At 44.8% G+C, this 16247-nt stretch overlaps 1 protein-coding gene across 2 annotated transcripts in view; it reads right to left on the bottom strand.

Annotated features, from left to right (window-relative positions):
- Positions 1 to 16196, bottom strand: part of kdm4b (lysine (K)-specific demethylase 4B) — a 35400-nt gene extending 19204 nt beyond the window's left edge. For both annotated transcript variants that reach the window (XM_052074483.1, XM_052074484.1), the window contains exons 1-6: positions 16045 to 16196; positions 10915 to 11328; positions 9788 to 9963; positions 7536 to 7650; positions 6453 to 6646; positions 325 to 374 (exon numbers count right to left, since the gene is read on the bottom strand). In XM_052074483.1, the coding sequence (XP_051930443.1) occupies positions 325 to 374; positions 6453 to 6646; positions 7536 to 7650; positions 9788 to 9963; positions 10915 to 11298 (919 nt within the window). In that variant the 5' untranslated portion in view covers positions 11299 to 11328; positions 16045 to 16196. The remainder of the gene's footprint in view (positions 1 to 324; positions 375 to 6452; positions 6647 to 7535; positions 7651 to 9787; positions 9964 to 10914; positions 11329 to 16044) is intronic.
- Positions 16197 to 16247: the final 51 nt, after the last annotated feature.

The following is a 16247-nucleotide window of genomic DNA, read 5'->3' as shown; positions in this document are numbered from 1 at the left end:
TTTGCGGTGCTTATTTCATATTTAGTAAATTATTGAGGCCACCTGGTTTAACTTGGGCCACCGTTTAGAAATGGTTAACAAGTTGTCAAGAATTGTGCAATGATGGTAAGGTGTTTGAGAGTGCTATCTAGTAACTAGAAGCTAACTCATTCAACTATGAGCTTTGGAGCACACTAGCGCCATGTGACTTAAACTCTTAAGTCGTTGGCATTTTGTGTTATATTTGTGATCTTTACCTTCACCGTTTCTTCCTGGGCATTCGAGAACACCTGAGCAACTTACAATATAATACAATAAAAACAAATTCTACAAATGGTGTATCACCTTGGGCCAGTCTCTCCAGCCTTTTGCCATGCTCTGGTGGGATACAATACCTGCAGAGAAAAGCAACAGAAATCATCAGCTGGTCAAGCAGAGGAACATGAACAATATAGGAATTTTGGGACATGTTTAAAACCAAAAGGAGCAGAATGTTGAGCAACCTGTTATTTTAAGAAAGCTGACATGACTTATTATAAGTTATTATGATGCATCTTTTTAACAATAAGAGTGACATACACATGTTTCCCCTATACGGCAGTATGAGCAACAACGAAAATAAAGAATAACCATTTTTTAGGTCAAGATTAAACACAATAGCCATTTGGTGTAAAGGGGAAAGTGACATGCTGTAAAATAAGGTAGAGAAAACAAAGATGACAGTGAGCATAACAGCGCTGACAGAAAAGTGTAATGAATCAGGAAAATGGGGTATGGCAGGTGAATCAAAACTATATGGGCAAAATGGTAAATTGGTCAGAGATAGCAAGATAAGGCGTCACACTGCCATCTGTAGGCCAAACATACATCTTCAGATTTCTAACTTTTGACTAGTTTTGTTTAACAATGCTGGATGTATCTAGCATTTAACCACACCAAATCAAAAGCATCCTGTCCAAAGCTTGGGACAATTAAAATTTCTATTTGGTCATTGTCTACACATGTATGTCAACTTTGGTGCACTAAATGTAAAACTGTGGGTTTGATATACCCAGAGGTCTAAAAAGCATTGGGGAGTTTCAATCAGATCCAGACAGCATTGACAGGCAAGATAACGTGTTGATGTCCCTCTGTTTACATGACTTGTCCATTTATTCTCATCTGGGTTGTGTTCCTCAGGCAAACCTTGGTCTCATTTGGCACAACTAAAATATAAATACATTAGTTCATCACAAACACAACATGAATACATTTTATAGATGAAGACCCATGTATGATCTTGCCCCAATTTCTGCAGTTGTGTGGTAAAGTCTCGGCACAACCCCCTCTTGCTACCTCAGACAAAATAGCTACTTTACGTGCAGATTCGTGGTTCTAACACCACATGTCTGAAAACCTTTCCCACAACACCACCTCCACATACCAGGAGTTAATACTTTTAAAGAAAAAAAATGCATGTGAAATTTCTACCAGGAAATTATGGTGGCGGTGAAGTGTATTGTTCTCCAAATACAGTAGATTTTCATTTCATCAGCTACACATCAAATTTCATTTCTGCACACATGGGGCATAGCAGAGACACCGGCATGCCCACTGTGCTCCAAGCGAGGAACCCTGGAACACATCCTCAGTGGCTGCACAAGGGCACTTGGAGATGGACGGTACAGGTGGAGGCATGATCAAGTCCTTAAGACTATCGCGGAAGCCATTACCGCAGGGCTGGCATGGGCTAAACAGTTCCGCCCCTCCAACAAAACCATCGCCTTTGTCAGAGCTGGGGACAAGCCTACCGCGGCCAGCAGAACATCATCTGCAGGCATCCTGACATCTGCAAGAGACTGGCAGTTGTTGGTGGATCTTGAAAAAAAGCTGAAGTTCCCCAGCCATATTGCAGTTACCACCCTACGACCTGACATTGTCCTCGTATCGGAGTCCACCAAACAAGCAGTGCTGCTGGAGCTGACAGTGCCGTGGGAAGATCGCTTGGAAGAACCTTTGAGAGGAAGCTCTCCAAGTACGCAGGACTGGTCAGCGACTGCCAGCTGGCTGGTTGGAGAGCAAGGTGTTTCCCTGTGGAGGTTGGTTGCAGAGGATTCGCAGCCCGTTCCTTGGCCAGAGCCTACTGTAGCTTAGGCATCAAGGGAGAGAGGAAAAGGAGAGCCATCCGGAATACCACTGAAGCGGCAGAAAGAGCCTCAAGATGGCTGTGGCTCAAAAGAGGAGATCCATGGAGTCATGGTAGCTAGCTAGCTGTCTGGACACAAGCCGGGACTTGATCAACCCCGGCTGGGTCACCTGGAGGAGGGCGTCTGATAGTTGAAAGACCCGAAACGTCCAGTGAATCCAGGAACATCACTGATGATGTGCCCAGACTAGGCATCAGTAGATGTATGTACACAGCGAATACCCTGAGAGATCAGTGACAGCCAGGAAAGACTGGATGACAACCATGAAGAGCGTGGTGACGACTGGAGAGTCAGTGACAGCCCGGAGAGACGGCAACCGGGGCAGAACGGGTCAGCAACCCAATCTGCATCCTCTGAGAGGAGGGACCCAACCAAGCTACGATGAACTCAATGGAAAAATACCCCCAGGGGTGCCCGAGAGGGGGGGAGGATGAGCACCCCAGTCGGACGGACACAACGGCTACAGACCCAGGCAACGGACAATTGACTTTGAGTAAAACGTGTACATGCGGCAAAGTCTGCAAGAACATCCATGGCTTGAAGATCCACCGAGCGAGGATGAAGTGCCCGTTGGGAGCAGAAACAACACAACGCACAGGTGTTACACCTGGTGAGACGCAGGAGGTGCCAGGCCCGGAGTCACCCCACAGTGCCCAGAACCTCCACGTGTTGCAAACTAATCCCTCGAGCATCAAGTCTGAAACGAGGCGGATCAAATGGCCTGCAGCTAGCATGACCTCTCTCTGGAAGCAATTCGACGACGATGTCGACCAAATTCTGGAGGCTATGGCGAAGGGACACGCCGACGGGAAGCTACAAGCTATGACAGCAGTCATTGTCAGCTTCGCAGCAGAAAGGTTTGGCGAGGAGGAGAAGAAAAGCCCGGGAACAACGTACGCAAAGAATCAAAGAGCGGTAAGGATCCACAACATCAGGCAGGAGATGAAAACGCTGAAGTCCCAGTACAAGGCGGCAGGACAAGAGGAATGCACTGGCCTGGCCCAGCTAATGTGCATCCTACGGAAAAAGATTAGAGTTCTCCGACGTGCAGAGTGGCACCGGAGGCGGCGACGCGAGAGGGCACGGAAGCGTGCTGCTTTCATCGCTAACCCCTTCAAGTTCACGAAGGATTTGCTGGGGCAGAAGCGGAGTGGCAATCTGGTCTCCTCGCAGGAAATCATAAACCAACATCTGAAGCAGACGTACAGCGACCCCGCAAGAGAGCAGGAGCTGGGAGAATGCAACATCCTCATAGACCCCCCTGAACCTGAAGAGCAGTTCGACATGTCGGAGCTGCAGCTAAAGGAAGTCAGGGAGGTTGTCCGCAGAGCAAGGGCGAGCTCTGCTCCAGGACCGAGTGGCACTTCATACAAAGTGTACAAGAACTGTCCCAAACTCCTGCTGCGTCTGTGGACAATCCTGCGAGTCTTCTGGAGAAGGGGAAGGATCCCTGAACAATGGAGAATGGTTGAAGGGGTATGGATCCCGAAGGAGGAAAACTCCACTCAGCTAGACCAGTTCCGCATCATCTCCCTGCTGTGTGTTGAGGCAAAGGTTTTCTTCAGTGTTGTTTCCAAGCGGCTATGTACCTACCTGGCAAAGAACTCCTACATCGATACATCTGTCCAGAAAGGTGGCATCTCAGGAATTTCAGGATGTTTGGAACATACCGGTGTGGTCACACAGCTTATTCGGGAGGCCAAAGAGAACAAAGGCAACCTATCAGTGCTGTGGCTTGACCTGGCAAACGCATTCGGCTCCATTCCACACAAGCTCGTCCAGCTCACTCTGATAAAGCATCATGTACCCAGCAGATGCAGAGATCTCATCGCTGATTATTACAGCAATTTCAGGATGAGGATCTCTTCAGGAGCAATGACATCCAGTTGGCACAAGGTGGAGATCGGCATCATCACAGGGTGTACTATCTCTGTGACACTGTTCTCGCTAGCCATGAACATGCTCACAAAATCTGCTGAGCCAGAGTGCAGAGGGCCCCGCACGAACTCCGGACAACGGCAACCACCCATCAGGGCATTCATGGATGACCTCACAGTCACGACAGAATCAGTCCCAGGCTGCCGGTGGATTCTGAAGGGTCTTGAAAAACTGGTGGCGTGGGCCCGGATGCGTTTCAAACCCGCCAAATCAAGATCTTTGGTGCTAAAGAAAGGGAAGGTGGAAAACAAGTTCCGGTTCACCATCTCAGGCACAGCCATTCCATCAATCTCAGAGAAGCCGGTCAAGAGCCTAGGGAAGGTTTTCGACTGCTCTCTGAGAGACACAAAATCTATCCAGTCGACATGCACGGAGTTGGATGGCTGGCTGAAATCAGTGGACAAGTCAGGCCTACCGGGGAAGTTTAAAGCCTGGGTATACCAGCACGGCATTCTTCCCAGGATCCTGTGGCCCCTCCTGGTCTACTCCGTCCCCATCTCGACAGTTGAGACCTTAGAGAGGAAGGTCAGCAGCCACCTCCGGAGATGGCTAGGTCTTCCAAAGAGCCTGAGCAGCATCGCTCTCTACGGAAACAGCAACAAACTGCAACTGCCCTTCAAATCCTTGGAGGAGGAATTTAAGGTCACCAGAGCCAGAGAAGTGGTTCAATACAGGGACTCAAGAGATCCGAAGGTAGCTAAGGCTGGGATCCAAGTGAGGACTGGCAGGAAATGGAGGGCAGAGGAAGCGGTTGAAGAGGCAGATTTAAGGCTCCGGCACAGGTGCTTGACTGGAGTGGTCACACGAGGTCGAGCTGGGCTAGGATCCTTTCCATCTCCCAAGCTGAACACCAAGGGGAAGGAGGGGCGACGTCTTGTCCAGGATGAGGTGAGAGCAGCAGTGGAGGACTCAAGAACCTGCAAGGCTGTGGGAATGAAACAACAGGGTGCTTGGACAAGATGGGAGAACGCAGTTGAGAGGAAAGTGACCTGGGCAGAGCTTTGGAAAGCAGAGCCGCAACGCATTAAATTCCTCATCCAGGCAGTTTATGATGTGCTCCCAAGCCCATCAAATCTGCACACATGGGGCATAGCAGAGACACCGGCATGCCCACTGTGCTCCAAGCGAGGAACCCTGGAACACATCCTCAGTGGCTGCACAAGGGCACTTGGAGATGGACGGTACAGGTGGAGGCATGATCAAGTCCTTAAGACTATCGCGGAAGCCATTACCGCAGGGCTGGCATGGGCTAAACAGTTCCGCCCCTCCAACAAAACCATCGCCTTTGTCAGAGCTGGGGACAAGCCTACCGCGGCCAGCAGAACATCATCTGCAGGCATCCTGACATCTGCAAGAGACTGGCAGTTGTTGGTGGATCTTGAAAAAAAAGCTGAAGTTCCCCAGCCATATTGCAGTTACCACCCTACGACCTGACATTGTCCTCGTATCGGAGTCCACCAAACAAGCAGTGCTGCTGGAGCTGACAGTGCCGTGGGAAGATCGCTTGGAAGAAGCCTTTGAGAGGAAGCTCTCCAAGTACGCAGGACTGGTCAGCGACTGCCAGCTGGCTGGTTGGAGAGCAAGGTGTTTCCCTGTGGAGGTTGGTTGCAGAGGATTCGAAGCCCGTTCCTTGGCCAGAGCCTACTGTAGCTTAGGCATCAAGGGAGAGAGGAAAAGGAGAGCCATCCGGAATACCACTGAAGCGGCAGAAAGAGCCTCAAGATGGCTGTGGCTCAAAAGAGGAGATCCATGGAGTCATGGTAGCTAGCTAGCTGTCTGGACACAAGCCGGGACTTGATCAACCCCGGCTGGGTCACCTGGAGGAGGGCGTCTGATAGTTGAAAGACCCGAAACGTCCAGTGAATCCAGGAACATCACTGATGATGTGTCCAGACTAGGCATCAGTAGATGTATGTACACAGTGTCAATAGAGACAATTAGAAAAATGGAGGGGGAAAAACCCATAAACCCAAACTATTGGTAATCCTTTGGACCGTCGTTGCTATACTTGTGTCCCTCGTCTGATAAAGTTAAATAGAAATGAATAGTTAAATAGCTAATATGTTTTTCTTTTAGTTGTATTTATTGTTAACCACACCGGTTTTTAAAAAAAATCCAATTTACTGTAAGTTGGTCGCTGGAACAAATGGAATAAACATATCCATTTATTTCAATGGGAAATATTACCATGATTTGTGAATGTGTTTAATGTGTTGATGTGTGAAAGTTACAAACGGTAACTAAATTGTTAACTTGAGATTTAACTGTAAACATACATATGAACAAACTTACATACACCCATATAGCATATTGTTGTGTGTTCACAAATAAACTGGAAAACGGACTGACCATGACTTGGACTGGCCAAAATGCAAGTAGTTGATGCTGTAGAGATCCATGTCCTCAGTGTGCCAGGCAAAGGTGGTCTTCCACATGCCGAAGTACAGGTAGGGAGTGTTCACACCGTCTATGACGATTCCACACTCTTGCTCCACCATATCGAGCAGTGTATTCAGGTGGCCAATGTTCCATTCGTGAATGTCCTGATTAGGTACAGAATGCACTTTAGACAAAGTCAAACAACACAAGCTTGAAGTAATATAATTACCTTTATAGTCTAAAGAGTGGGCCACAAGTTTCCATTGATAGGGAACATGTATACTATATATATACATATTTTTTCATACATATTTCAGTTTCAAATGAATCAGTTGTGTTTGAGGATGGAAACATGTATAAAAGGCTGGATAGGGGCTCTCAAGGAGAGACTTGGGCACCCCTGCCCCATATCATTGGTTCCAAAGCACTTTGTATGGAATTTTATGGCCCACGCTGTACATTTGTGGTTACACCACCAGATGGTGCAACAGCTTTGAAGATCTTTTTTTTTTTTTTTGCATGGCGAGCAGGCCTTGTGCCAGGTAACATTCTTTCGCCTTTGTGCAAACTACATCTTTGTAAGCCAGTGACCCTCCATAAAAGCATGTGACAAAAATGTTGGATTTCTCAAGTCTACCCACTTACTGAATTATTCAATGTATATTTTCGTCTTGAAAGATCTGCTCTTTCTCAACCTGTGGACCAGCTGTGTCTGCACTGACATCTGATTTTGTTCATGATCAAGCAAATTTATGGTTGACCTCCTGCTTTTCAAATCAGCAGGAAAATTGACAGGCATGTAGTTTGCCACTTGCTGTCGACTGAAAATGACATCACAGTCCCTTAGGGGTCAGGTAACGACCAATAACAGTTTACCTACTTCTGAGTTGGGTCATGTGACATTCACAAGTTGAAGGTGCATGACCAACCTGTATGTCCACTTTCTAAAACTTGACATACAGAAGCCCAGATGAACTGGTGTGGCAATTCTATTTAATTTACTATGCTTTAAAATGGTGTAGGAATAAATGGTGACACGCCTCCAACACATACTTCATCATAGATGGATCCACTAACATCCGCCCCGTAGATGGGTGACACAAAAGTCAGGTTCTTCCAGTATTTCCTCTCAAGGTCATCAAAGTCTTTATGCCGTGGCGTGCAGTACCTAAAACAGGGTAACACACGCGAGTTGAGTTAAAAACAGAGCTGACAATGAACCTGCAATGAGAAAGTAACAGTAACAAACCAATAATGCCAAGCATGTGTGTTTTAAACTTCAATCTGCAATCCTGACACTTTCATTGCTTTAGCGGAATGTGGAAAGCAGCTCCTGCAAATCATCGATAATTTTGGGGGATAATTTACTCATCATTCAGAGACTGTGCTGAATTTAAACCTTGGAATTTCAGACTCCTTATAATAAATTCATAGATTTCTGTAGTCCTCCATGAATGAATACTGCTTATTTTTGTGTTGAATTAAAATGAAATAATAGCAAACATATTTTTTACTTTGATCAACGATCAATCTTGACGCCTATTATCTATCGTGCAACGGACAAAACCAATAACTCAATCATAACTGTGTACTTTCAGCACTCAATTTGAAATCAGATCCTTTTTTGGAACAAAGGGATAGAAATTAAAACAGGTTTTTACTTTATGCAATTAACTGATTAATCGCCAGCATAATCAACAGTCATTGATTATTAAAATACTTGTTAGTTGCAGCCCTGCTTTTAACTTTTTTTCTTTTAATTTGTTCTCTGACCAAAACTGGGGATATGGGACCAACACTGCATACCAATTTAAAACTGAACTGTCAACTTATCGTGACCAAAATTAAAACGACAAACTCAGTACTAGAGCTTGATATCTTGATATTGCAATTTAACAAAGGGTGACAGCTCACCTACAAACGGGTCCATGAATATCTGGACATTGATGCAATTTGTAGCATCAATTGAAACAATCAAGATGTCCTTTAAGTGCCGAGGAAGGTATTTACATCCAAATCAGGTGAACGTGTTGGAATTACAGCACATTTTTATGCACTTTCCGCCTTTTTAAGGAACCAACATTGGACAAAATATCAAAAATCATTTTGTCACTTGTCAGTATTTTTTTTTTTTGCAAATCCTTTCAATTGCCGGATTCCACAGAAATAAATAAATAAATCGGTGAGTGTTTGGCTTCAGAGGTATAATTCTTGAAACATCATGTCTTACGAGATCTCGTAATTCTTGCGAGACTCACACCAGGTCGTGATTCGATTGAGTGGTAAGTGGGTGGCCTGTGCAGTCCACGCGAGGGATTCAACCCGGCGTGTGAGGCGGCTAACCGGGGTGCGCAGGATGTCCCTTCGCAGTGATGGCCGCCCCATGGCACGGGGCACCGGGCAGGCGGATTCCCCAGCAACCAGCTCAGGGTAGGCCCGGGGGAAGCTGAACGGTCAGTTGGCCCAAACAAATTTTTATTGCAGAACATTATTACACTTCTAAGTCTTTGGTTGCTTTCGCAGTATACTTTGGGTCGCTGTCCATCTGTATCGTGAAGCATTGACCAATGAATTTTGAAGCAGGGAAAGGATTTATCTGTCATTCACTACACTTGTTCTCTGTGTTGTTCAAGGTCTTTTGGTGTTGCTAAACTCATCGCTTCCTTCTCTCTTTCTAAGAATGTACCAAACAGTTGATTAGGCCACACTAAATGTTTTGATTTTTCAGCGTAATGATGGCTTGCTTCACTAATAGTGACAGTTCTTTGGGCTTCATTTTGAGAGATGACCTCACCAGATTCCAAATGAATACACTACGCTTGAAATGAACTCTTGGCTTTTTATCTGATCTTTGTAAATGAAATAATGAGGGAATGACACATGGCGGGCCATGGAAGAGCTGATTTGCCATGCCTGGCCATGGAAGAGCTGATTTGCCAATTGTCTAATTACTTTTGGTCTCTTAAAAAGGTGGGAGGCACGTAAAACTGTGCTGTAATTACGACACCGTTTACCTGATTTGGATGCAACTACCCTTAAACTAAAGCTTAGAGTCTGGACTTGTTTTATGTCAAATCCATTGTGGTGTAATTCAGAGCTGGAATACTAAAAATCGTGTCAGTATCCAAATATTTAAAAGTACGTTTTAAGGCTGCCATGTGTACACATCCATCATGAGATTGTTTCATCACCAGCAAAAACCTCTCGCGTCCTTAACCCCCCCATCCACATGAACACATCAACATAGGTACATAACAAGAATATCAAGTTGGCTTTGAGTCCCTGTTGTGAGAACGTTGACTTACTTTTTACTGTTGGCCAGTTTCCGGTACTCCCCCACTGTCATAGACTTCTTCTGGATGTTGTACTGGGTAAACAGACCAGACTGACCAGTCACCACTTGCATGATGGGAGCTGGGATCACCATATCCTCAATGGCTTCATAGGATTTCCGAGGTTTCCAACCTTCCGGTGGAATCACCTAGTCGGAGACACGATGTTTAGCACTCTCAAGCATTTTTTTTTTGTTATTGTAAGAAGAAAAACATTAACGGAGAAGCATTTTATTTCAAAAAGTAACCCCAACATTACATTGCATTCAGGAGAACAGTCACCCAGAATCTACTTTGGAATATTCAAGAGAAAACCACTCGTTCAAAATCTGACCTTTGTGACCAACAGAAATAGCTTTTAAAAAGGCATCACTCAGTGCAAACCAAACGTATCTAGCAATTCCAACATAAGACATCAGAGAATATAAAATAAATAGTGGAGTGAAAATTTCCAAGTACCTGTATGTTATCAGAATCCCTTTAAGAGTTTAAACATTGAGCAGTCAACAAACATTTTAGGTGCAGCTGTGTCTTCAAGTAGCAGTTGAATATATTGAATATTTCACATCGAATTTTTTTAAGCTGAATAGTTTACACAGAATAATTTTATGGTACGGTAAAATAAATCAGTAATTCAAATTCTGATGATTTCATCGAATTGCAAGCCTCGGTCCAAAAGGTTTCTGTACTGAACGGTTTACAGATTTTACTGGAGTACTGTTGCACCCCTAGCAGCAATAGCTTAAATTATGGTCAAACTAGAGTGGATCCGCAATAATGGAACCGTGACGTCACCGCAATGTCACACAAGTGAATGATTTGTATATTTTAATTTATAGTCATATAAATTGGGCATTGCTTTCAATTTTTATCTATGTCAGCTGTTTCCCATTCAGAGTTTGTTGTCAAGTTACTGCAAATATGTGCAGCTTCTCCACTTGAGATTCCTTCATCCGTACATTGATTTTATCTGGATATTTATTCAATGATTACACAACACATATCTTTTGTGTCTTTTTGTTTTAACACTCAGTAGTTTGAGCTGTAACCTCACCAAATACACAGGAACAATTAAATATTTATTCATGTGTTGTGCTCACCTTGGCTAGCCCAGCACGATGAGCTCCTTCACTCTCCATGTAGACAATGTATTTGGCAAAGTCTTTAAATTCCTCCATAGTTGGACGAAAGGTCATGATCTTGCAGTTGGGGTTCTTAGTGCAGGACGGTGGTGGTGGTGGTGGTGGTGGAGGCAGAGGAGCCTGGGGCAGCTCAGAACCAGGCGCAAGGCCACCAGCGATATATGGCTGTGAAGGCTGAGCCTGACTGGCAGCTAGGGCAGGAATGGGCTGCGAGGTCACCACTGTCTCAGGTATTTCAGCCAGCACTGGCTCCTGGATGGGAATCCCATTTTGAGCTGTAGCCAACGATGCTGGAACAGGATGAGGAGGCACCATTGTATCCATGACTATGTTGGTCGCCATTGGGGACACCTTTAAAGGGTGCAGGTAAACCTAGAGGAAAATGTGGACATTCAGTATTTGTCAGTCTTAAAGGAATCCTAGATGATTAGTGGCGACGTCATGACTAGGTCATGGTAGTTTCATTCACTTTTTATCAAAACGTTCAAAACTGGGAGATTATAAACCAAACATTTTTGATTGGTTTTTCAAAAAACTGAGATTTTCTCCGTTTTTTGAAGACAGAAGATAAATTCAAACTGTGTTACATTGGATCTGATGGTTGCAGCGCACTTCTCTGTTTGCTGTGACTCCCATCCAGCATTGGCCCACCCTTAGCACCATCTGATTGGTTGCTTGTGCAGTTTGTAACAATCCTACTAGTGAAAACTGCATGTTCGCTGCTTCTTCAGAGTTATACGCATAGGGGGAGGTAAGGCTACAGACTTTGGCGAAATTGTAATAATACTTGTAAGATTACTTTGAGCATTCATGAATATCATATGAAAAGCTCGCCGCAGTAAACTGCCTTGCCTTGAGGCTAAAGCTAACCGGTCCCCTTTGTCACAATGCAGAGCCAATTAGCTCTGTAAACCACATGACTATGGAGAGGCTTGAAATAAGGTTACTGACTGTCGTGATAGGGAAATAAGTATAAAAATACAGTAAGAACTGAGTAGGTGCATGTGTGTGTGCGTTGTATGCCACATTATAAGATGGTCCAGAATTTGATGACAAAGCACTGCAAGTGAAAATCCAGTCATTTAGAGCTATAATTTTCACTGTTCCTACTGTTAAATTGGCATAAAGTGACGAAAGATCAGCATGACAGTGAAAACTTGCCTGCGAAGCATCTGTCGGGTCAAAATCGGGCTACATTTGTGGAGTCTGAGTGTTAGCCAATGTAGCTAAACAGCGAAACAGAATGATATTTTTGTGATAGTCATTGCTGTAAAAGTTTTCAACTAACCACGAATGCAAATATTTATATAGGCAATCACAAGCGAGCAATTTGATGCATTTGGGAATCAGGGGTGTCACGATCGGAGAGTAATGTTGGGATATTGTTGGTCCGACCTCAGTAAAAGAACATGCATCGAAATATATCAGACTGCATCTAAAATCTCCGATGTAAGGAGTCCATTTCAGTCAACTGCTGCAGCACTTGTATCCACCATCGCCATGCCGAATCCAGAATGCACAGCCCATGCGCTCACAATAACAGCATCTGCTAATGCACAAACAAGGTGGCCGGCTCCACTAGAACCAGCACTGGCCCTGTATATGCATGATATAATATTTTAAGTTCCAACGACGAGTTCATATTTTGGGTCCTTATACTGCATTATTAAGCCTTTAGAAAAATAATCTGTTTAGTTACTTATTTTGCATGTTGTTTTTTCAGTATAAAAACCTCACGAAGATTCCACTCATTTAAAGCCATCCACAATATTAATCATTTTTAATACGTATTCCAATTGCCAGGAGCCATCCTATATAACCTCATTGTTCCAGAGACTTGACGACAACGCAGAGAGGTGTTTTCGTGTGAATCGGAGGTACTTAGAGTGGTCCCCCATTAACAGAGGGGTCAGACAGGGCCGCTCCTGACCTTTTTAACTGTGTCTCTGACCACCTTATGATCCGAGTCCAGGAGCAAGTCTCAGGTGTGTCATTTAGCAACCTCCACCTGACCGACCTTGAATATGCTGATGACACCCCCATGCTCAGCAACTCCCTCCAACACCTCAGCAGTTCTCTCTCCATAGACCAAAAAGAAGCAGAAAAGCTGGGCCTCCAAGTAAGCTGGCAGAAAACAAAAAAAAAAATATGTACTGTATATTGGTGACGGATTCCACGCTTCCCCGTTTTTTGGCACAGATGAAGTGCAATTGGTCAATTCCGTCATCTACCTGGGCTCCACCATTACAAGCAGTGGCGATCTCAAGCCAGAGATCGACCGCAGACGTGGCCTCGTGGCCGCAGCTACGCAATCGCTATGGCGGCCCCTCTGGCGCCACTACTCAGTGTCCCAAAAGACCAAGATGCACATCGATAATCCAGCAATTCTTCCCATCCTCTTGCATGGTGCAGAATCCTGGCCTTTAAACAAGACCCCGGCCAAGAGGCTTTGACAGCAGGTCACTCAGAACCATCATGAACATCAGCTGGCACCGCCATGTTACCAATTCAGACCTCCGAAAACTTACTCTTCAGCCACCCGCATCTCCACTGGCCACTCAGAGTCGCATCCGTTGGCTTGGACATCTCTTTCGATTACCCTTGGAACACCCCACTCGCGCCATCTTTTCATTCGATCCAGCTACAGCCGTCTGGAAAAGGCCACGCGCAGACCCCACACCAGATGGCCTGATGTCATTAGGGAGCATCTCAAGCACCAGGGCCTTACCCTGGAGGACGCAGCGGTTCACCTGGTTCATGACAGTGGTCATTGGCGGGCCCTGGTGAAGCTGATCGGCTCTGCACACTGTGACGACCCAGTCAGGTAGTGCGGTATGGAGAACGCAAAGTTGAGTGGAAGTCTCGAGAGCGAGCAAAAAACAGAAATACAGGCACCTGACAATCAAAGACACTCTCTTTAGAAAGTGTTATATAAAAGAAGTGCAACCGGACAAATGGAGACACAAGGCAAGTCACCAGGTGAGTCAAGTCAAGTACAAATTTATTCTCAAATGCGCTGTATGTACAACATACAGCACAGGTGAAATTTCCTCCTTCTCAACCAGACAACAAGAGGAGCCGCTGCGGGTGCCCGCGCCGCCATCAAAAGAACAGTTAACATGTGTTTTTTGTTGTTTTTGTCTTTTGTCACATGGTGTTGTTGTTACGTCATGTGGACCTGATGTGGTTTGTTTTCAGCATTTTTGGCCACGACATCGTCAAAGAAGAAGAATCTGTGCTTGGTGGTTGCGCCTTCTCGGCAGCACACATGTACCAGCACTGATTTTTTGATTGGGAGGAATGAGGCGATTGTGTTTTGCTCAGTGGAGATGTCGGCGCTGTTGGACAGTCGGCGTGGGTGGGGCTGGATGGATGGCTGCTGAAGTTGAGGATGAGGAGAGAGGAGCGTCGGCATGGAACGCGGATGCGTATTTGGAACTGAGAGTCGCCGCTTGGAATTGAAATGGATTGACATGGGACAGGAGACGCGAACCAATCTCTAATGGATTGACATGGGACAGGAGAAGCGAACCTGTCTCTTTTTTTTTCAATGGATGCTGCAGCTTCTTGTTGGCTTTGAAACTTGGCTTGTAGCCGACCTATGCACATTTTGAGCATGACGTCTCTCATCCAATGGTGAAAGGACACTTTGATTCTCTCCTCTGTCATCTCAAACTGCTTTAAACAACAAAGCGTGTGAGGGAAAAGTGGTTAGGACTGCACGACACTCCGTGTTTTATGTTATGTGTTGTGTTTATTATTTTACTTTATGTGAACCGTTTTGTTAAGTGCTTTGTTACAGCTGTCGTCGTTGTGAAAGCGCTATATAAATCAGCATGTATTGTATTATATTGTATTGTATTGTATTGCATTATGTCTTTGAACCACTGGTGAAAAGGACACTGATTCTCTCCTCTTTCATCAAACAACAAAGTGTAGCAGAAAAAGTGGTTAAGATTGCACGACTGTCTTATGTGTTTTGTCGGATTATTTTGTCATTTTATATTAACTGTTCTTTTGATGGTGGCTTGGGCGCCCGCATAGGCTCCTCTTGTCTTGTTGTCTGGTTGAGAGGGAATACATTTCATCTGTGCTGTAAATTGCACATACAGCGCATTTGACAATAAAGTTGTACTTGACTTGATACCCTGGCCAAGTTCATAGCATTGTGAACATCAGAACAGGATAGAAATCCAACACCAAACTAAACCATCAATGAAAAAGATGGAGAACTACTGCTGCACAAGAGCAAAGGTGGACAACACTCCACACTATCATGTCAGCTAAGTGAATATTCTCAGCCCCATATGCCAACATTACATGTTAGCATGCTGATACAGTGATTTTTTTGCTGAGATTTCCCTTTCAGCCAACTGATCACAAATGAAGTTTGTTTCATCCAATAATAAAAGAAGCATACAATGAGCAACCCGCATATAATATCAGAACATATATTTAAGTGTTGGGTGTGCTTCTAATTTCCTTGTACGCGTGATACAATGTCGTTTTAAGTATATACCGTATGCCAACCATATTGTCAGGATCAGACAGGACTACAGTATTACGGTAACTCAACTGCTATGTAAAGGAATGGTGACCCCCGTTCTTCAGAACCAAAACAAATGAGGGCCTATGCCGACCCTATCCATACGAACTGGTTCGCGATCATTCCGCAGGACGAATCATTCAGTCAGCGGTGAGACATTTTACAGTGGGAGAGATGATGAAAATATTTGATTTCGATTTTGATCACTCTGGTCATGTTACTAAAAACCAGTTGCTAACGAAGAGATTAGCAGGGAGGATCTACTATGAGCGCTAACATAGTGTCCGGGAAAACAGAAAACTATCTCACTGATGAAAGTTTCCGCTTTAAAAAAGTATCCTGCATTTAGGTCCGAACTGGTGCGGATATATGTGAATTTACGTTGCTGTATCCGACTCCAACAGAGGTTAGCTCCCATTTAGCTATGCCGTATGGGTAATTAAACGAAGGGGGAATAAAAACACCACGACGACCACACGTCGATTAAATAAGAAAAACATCTATGCATGTGAACACGGCGATCCGCGTTAGGAAATCGTTACCTCCTGCAGCGGAGTGTCTCCTCTCTTTGTATTTTTCAGTCGATGAAGTGTCGTTTTCTACAAATTTGATGGCCCGAGCTTCCTCTAGTATTTACCGAGCTAAAGCTATTCGTGTCACGCCCACCTCTGAAATTGCACATTACGATTGGCCGAATGACACCAATAATAGGGGGTTTATCACAAACTCAATGGTGCGATTGGCT

This window comes from Hippocampus zosterae, chromosome 8, assembly GCF_025434085.1.
Source record: "Hippocampus zosterae strain Florida chromosome 8, ASM2543408v3, whole genome shotgun sequence".
Classification (NCBI taxonomy): Eukaryota; Metazoa; Chordata; class Actinopteri; order Syngnathiformes; family Syngnathidae; genus Hippocampus; species Hippocampus zosterae.
The sequence above is the reverse complement of the archived record's forward strand: the minus strand, read 5'-3'. Positions and strand labels throughout refer to the sequence as shown.